At 40.2% G+C, this 6,257-nt stretch overlaps 1 protein-coding gene across 1 annotated transcript; it reads right to left on the reverse strand.

Annotated features, from left to right (window-relative positions):
• Nucleotides 1–940: 940 nt before the first annotated feature.
• timp2b (TIMP metallopeptidase inhibitor 2b) lies at nt 941–4,678 on the reverse strand. Its single transcript, XM_072443276.1, has 5 exons — nt 4,392–4,678; nt 2,091–2,191; nt 1,907–2,012; nt 1,711–1,835; nt 941–1,618 (listed from the first exon to the last, which is right to left on the reverse strand). The coding sequence occupies exons 1-5, from the start codon at nt 4,519–4,521 to the stop codon at nt 1,421–1,423; spliced, it is 660 nt and encodes a 219-aa protein (XP_072299377.1). The 5' UTR covers nt 4,522–4,678; the 3' UTR covers nt 941–1,420.
• Nucleotides 4,679–6,257: the final 1,579 nt, after the last annotated feature.

Here is a 6,257-nt window from a genome sequence, read left to right on the forward strand (position 1 = left end):
GACTGTATCCTGAGTCTGATGTCACTATTTCACCTCACATTGAACTGCAATCCTCTTGAACAGGCCTATTCAGGCCTTTCCGACTCCTGTTTATAGGGGATATTTTCAGTACTTTTGTAATGGATCTGACATTTGCCCTTTCAAAATATTTACTATTTTGTGTTGAACTGTTAATTGCAATGGCATCTATGTTAGATTTTCATCACTCTGAAACCCATGGATAGTCCAACTACTGTCACTGCCACAGACTGTGGATGCTTTATCCAGGACTCTCCACCAGGGGGCAACAAAGCTACACGTCCAAATGCATGGCCCAGATTGAAAAGCAAAACAAAACAAAAAACTACAGATCTAATGGTAAGAGTTCAGTTCAGAATAACCTAGACTAGTGGTTCTCAACCTTTTCCCCCTCAAACCCCCTAAAACCATTGGCATTCGTTACCCCAAAACATAAAACGTGGACTACCCCCAAAGTGATAATGGAGCCTCATGTCTAGTGTTTTATTTTATCTTGAAGATATTAACCTAGATAAATGACTTTGGTAAGCCAACAAAGAATAATCTACATTTACCTCTGCATTTGGAGGGGGTCAAGACTTGTTCAAGACTATAGTATGAATTTTCAATTGTACCCTCATATCTGGGGACCCCCTGAAATACTTTTGCAACCCACTTGGGGTCCTGACCCCAAGGTTGAGAACCACTAACCCAGGCCACCTATCTTTTTATTGGTGCCTTTAAATACAACTCTTACTAGGCCCACACCAGCACATCTTGACTAGTTCTAGTTATCTTATTCTGCTGTTCACCCAGCCCGCAGTCAGAGTAGCAATAAAATTGTGTTGAAACATAATCACTCAATTTAATATACCATGAAATAAAAAACATAATAATAGGCCCACAAAGTAAGTAAAGATTTGAATTAAAAAAAATTACAAAGTACAAAAAGGAAGATTCAATCCTCCGGAAACATTTATTATAGAACAATTGTTGATCCACTTGTGTGCAAAGTGCATTCTCACCTTTTCTTTACAAAATTATTTGAAGATTTTAAAAACATATAAAAACACAATGAAAATGCTAGACAGAGGCAAAAGAGAAGTGGGCTGCAGCTCAGCCCATGCTTTGTTGACAAAATGACTGGTTGCCAGCTTCCAGTAAAACTACTGATTAAAACATACAACATTTACTTTAATTATTTAAGTTTAAGTACAAAAAAGACATCAGCAAATGAATACAGGTATAATGTAATACTGCATTATGAAAACCCCTTTATATCAGCTGTAGGTAAAGTGGTTTTTGAAGAAGTGCTTTATAGTAGAAGTGTAGTTGATTGTGAGGTGCAGAGTTTGTAATACAGGAGTCCTGTGTTTGTATTGTACAATTATTGCATGTGGAGAAAAAAAACACTTTTCTCAACTTAGGGGTCTTCGATGTCCAGGAAGTCCTTTTTTGGTGGAGCAGATCCTCTATACCAGGCACAGGAGTCATCGCTCCTCTTGATGCAGGCAAAGTGCTTGGCCTGATTTCCCATCCTAGTCTTTTCCATCACCCAATCTGTCCATAGGCATTCTGCTGGTCCACTGATTACGCAGGGGATGGAGCTGCAGTGAGTGATCTAAAAAGGTTAAAAAAATATATATATACACATTTAAAAAATAACGAAAATAATAATAATAATAATAATAATAATAATAATAATAATCCTACCTTGCAGTCACAACCCATTTCATAGCGCTGAGCAAGACTTTTCTTCTGTGTAGCACTGAGCCCCTCCCAAGGTTCAATGAAGTCACACAGAGTTACATGCATTGTCCCATCGGACTCCAATTTGCCTACAAATTGTAGAAAATTGTTGTAAAGACAAAACATTTGTAAACTAGTTTTGACAAGGTTGTTGCCATACCTGAGATAAGATACTCATTGCCGGTGGTTTCCAGAGTCACCCCACACACTGTAGAGGTGGGTGCAGTGTAGATCACATCGAAATGCTGGTTTGGACCTTTGAACATCTAAAGGCAGAAACAAAACATTGTGTGAAAAATAATCCCAACCATGAAAAGATTGAATGGCCAGATCCCAGTCATTACCTTGACCATTTTCACATCATACTTGACTCTCTTGATGGCATTTCCATAGATGTCATTGCCAGCATCGATCACCTGAGAGCCAACCACTCTCGCTCGGATAACTGCGAAACGCACACAACAGTGTTAAGGCCGCCGAATACATTTGATCGCATAGGTAGTTTCCCACATCACATTGCTTGGACTTATGAGGGGCTTGCAGCATGTGCCAGGTGCTGGGAAACAGTGGGACATCAGTGTTTCATCAGCTGCAATCAAAGGAAGGAATTTGTGCCTGCCCTCTCAGAGCACAGAGGAAACCAGTCAGCATTCTTCAAAACGCTGAACTCAAATGCTTCCCGGGCCTCGTCTCTTGGCAAGCCGGTCTGGATCAAGATGCTGACATGCAAATCAAAGTTTTTATTTCGCTTGCATGTCTTTTCACTTAAAATTCAGTGTTGTTTAGTCGAGAAAGGAAAAACTGTAATGATTCAAGCCAAATATTATTAGACCAATATGAATAAGCCTTGAAGCTTACAGAAGTCAGGAGGCATACGTCCAACAAAAATCACGAGTAACGCCTTTTGCAAACCTCTGTCATGTATTTCCAGATGTTTAAGTGTGCTGACGACTGATCAAGAGCCTATCACAGCAAATCACTGGTGACATATACAGCGATGAAACTATATTGGCATGAAATGTTTAAAAAAAAGTACCCTAGAGACTGGATCATAAGCAGACATAATAACATTCAGATGTCTGGGGATCTACCAACTCTACTTTGACTGCAAATGTGCTGGGAAATACATTTTTATACCATCAACCCTAACAAAAAAAGGGCAGATGAAAACAATTTTGACTGCAAGAATTGAATAATCTGGAAACACACAGGGTTTCATACAGTAAGTCATGGCCGTGCTTACAGTAAATGTCAACTGTTTGTTTGTACAAACCTTCTGCTGCTCAGGGCAAAGAAGAAATGCTTGCATGTCATGTAATTGTAGGGTCGTTCCAGCTTTGTTTGACTCCAGGAGCGCACACAGCGGTTAGAGCTCATGTGAAGTTAAGAAACACTCATATTCATTCCCTCCGTTCTTGTGACGAGAGCTGTTGTTGAGGGAGTTTGGTTGCACGATGGGAAATCTGCTTTTAAATGTGCTTTGTTTAAACAGCTTGCACACAGGGCTGTTTGCACCGTGAGTCCATTCACTTTTAGGAGCAACAAGAGGGAAGCAAATACATGACACAGCATGACCAGTGGCATTCCTCAGCTCCAGCCAAAAGACACTTTTCCATTGGACAGAACGCAGGAACATTATGCCCAAACAGTAAAATAAAGTAAGGAAACACTGAAGTGAGGTAAACCGACAAAAACAGGAGGGTTGTTTGGATGAGACAATGATTAGTCTATGATTATAAAAAGCTTGATAAATACTTTAGGAGTACTTTTCCAAACTGACCCCACACTTGTGTAGAGCAAGTCATACTTTCACTAAATAGTAGTTTCTCCTTCAAACGTCTTACTGTGCAGAATTACCACATCATTACAGTGGGAAGTCTCTGCCAACGGTGTAACGTGCCAAAACAACACTTTGAGTGGTTTTTCCATCTCTGATTCCGCAACCCTGATAGTGTATACACGGACAGTGCTGGAGTTTAGTGCCACTAGTTTGTCACTAGTCACTGTCAACGTGTGTTAAGACTCTGACGCTTATTACCATTCTGTTAGTATTCAGGTCAAACGTTGAATTGAGTCTTATTTTCAAAGCTGCTGCATAAATGGTCACCTATGAAAGAGAACACTGTGAGGTCTTTGGATCCAAAAGCAAAGGGAAACTTTTGAATGGACCTCTTCTTTACACTGGGGCACACATACCACACATCAACAACCATGAAAAAAACCAATATACCAGGACAGACTGTTTACTGATGAACTAGAAGCCAGAATCAACCCAATAGGCTGCTTTTTGTGCACTACACATGCACAACACAGTAACAACAGTGTAAATATGAGGACTGTGCCTATACTTTCATACGCTCTGGGGACTTTTTCCACATAGATTGCAGCCCACCACACGCACAAAGCCCCTGCAATAAGACTGCGGGCTATAAAACCACTGTCAACAGGACATTACAGAGGCGGGAGGGGGGCATCAGGAATGAGTCAGAAGTTTCCAGAGTTCCAGATGTGTAAATAATAGGTCACTATATTATGCCCCCGACCCGTACGCGGGACATAAACCGTATCCTCTGTGATGCATGGGGCCGACACTAAGGTGGGTCACAATGTGCTCCTTGGGTCTCATAAAATGTGTCTTGACTTACCGACGCCGGAGTTGCAGAACGCCTGCTGCGGATGCGCCGGGGAGCAGCTGCAGGCCTCCGCGAGTTTTTCCACTCGCCAAATGAAAAGGATGGCCAGAGTGACGAGAACGCTGTTACCCGTCCAAGACATTTTGTGAACTACGCAACTTCTGAAGTGAGGAGTAAACAAACACGAACAAACGACAACTAGTCTTATGACGCAGGCTGAAACGAAATGCGCAGCAGCTGACAAAATCGGAGATGCACAAGTCAAAAAAGCGAGTTCATTCTAGTGACGGCTGCACATCCCAGTGTGTTTGTCCTGCAGCAGCAGCTGTCTGAGCTTTATGAGCAGCCAGGGCAGAGGCCCCGCCCACTCTGTGCTCAGAGCCAATCACAGTCTGTGAATAAACCGCAGCTCAGTCACATCTTTACACTCGTTTCTCTGTGTCGTGGTGACCCTAAACTGCACACGTGAACACGCGGAGATAGTTCCCTATTTTGTGTGACTTCCACATTATGGTTTCATAAGCTTGCGGTTTCATAAGCTTGGGGTTCCCTAAAGTGCAGTGTGGCCCCTTGGGGGCCTACATGGGGGTGTCTAAGGACAAGGGTGCTCTGGGACAGTCATCCATTTGCTTAATTCCTGTAAACGTCAGTTAATCTACTTATCTATTATTGACCAATGCCCGTTTCTTTCTTTAATTTCCAAACCTTTGCTGGTGAAATCAACTATTTTGTAAAATCCTGTGAGGAAACTGTTCTTGAGCTTGAGGAAAAATAATAATGTATTTAAATGGAAATAGAAAACCATAACTGCCCTTACATGGGCTGGAGGAGCCCCCGCCTCATTGTTTCCAAGGAAATGTTGTTCTTTGGCTATAATATTCCACAGTGTAGCATAAATCTATCTCCATGAAGACTGTTCAGAAGTATGTTTTTTATTATTGCATTATGAACTGTAGAGCTGAAAGTGACATGTAAATGTGTGTGGTTTCAATTGTTGGTGAAACCAAAGGAAAATGCCCATGTGTGGTCAATAAAGTTTTCATATTCATATTCATATTTACACTCATATTCATATGGTACAGGATCATATGTATATATAATCAACTAAATACATGATTATTATTAAAGACAGAATTATAATATTATTATATAAGCATTGTACTTTCAAGTTTGGTAAAGAAAATAATATCTTAAACACTCAAAAAGACAAAGGTATGGATGGTCTGAACAGCAAACGTCTGAAATAGTCCCTGAAGTTTATCTTGTTGCAGGTTTCCTTCTGAAAAGAGTCAAAATAATACCAATGCCTAAGAACACATTTGCATAATGTATTCTTGTTCAAACTGTGGTCCGATTAGTCTTTTACCATTGTTGAGTAAAATAATCAAAAGGTTGTTTCTGATCAGGTCGAAATCTCTTATAAATGGATTATTCACAGATTTCCAGCTCGCCCTCAGAAGGAGTCGCTCTCCTGACACAGATGAGAGACCAACGGCTCAGACAAATAGACCAGAAGAATACTGTTTGTTTGCGCGGAAATGTTTGATTTTTCTGCTGCTTTTGATATTATTCATATCAAATACTCCTGGATAAACTTAAGTATTATGGTTTTGAAATGTTACTTATACAGAACTCAATCTGTCTTTTTTAATAGTATAGTACCATCACTATATCTACTACCGCTACTAATGGTATTGTTATAGGTTCAAGGCATTCATCTAGTAAATATTCAGAGTTAAATTTAATAATTTTGTTGATAGTTGAAAGCAGGAAACCAAACTGCTTGGAATTACACTAGAAAAAAATGTACATGGAAACAGCTTTTATATAGCCGGTATATTGTCTTCTATTAAAATAACTTTTTAAACCAACATGCAC

The sequence above is a fragment of the Eucyclogobius newberryi genome, unplaced genomic scaffold, assembly GCF_026437365.1.
Source record: "Eucyclogobius newberryi isolate DKJ021-1_F unplaced genomic scaffold, fEucNew1.0.hap1 SCAF_13, whole genome shotgun sequence".
Classification (NCBI taxonomy): domain Eukaryota; kingdom Metazoa; phylum Chordata; class Actinopteri; order Gobiiformes; family Gobiidae; genus Eucyclogobius; species Eucyclogobius newberryi.

Bases quoted from the DNA above. Each gene is read 5' to 3' on its own strand.
- timp2b (XM_072443276.1), bottom strand. From the start codon at position 4,521: ATGTCTTGGACGGGTAACAGCGTTCTCGTCACTCTGGCCATCCTTTTC. The intron at 2,192-4,391 runs GTAAGTCAAGAC...TGCGTTTCGCAG, and splicing joins GTTCTGCAACTCCGGCGTCG to TTATCCGAGCGAGAGTGGTT. The intron at 1,619-1,710 runs GTAGGATTATTA...TAACCTTTTTAG, and splicing joins AAATGGGTTGTGACTGCAAG to ATCACTCACTGCAGCTCCAT.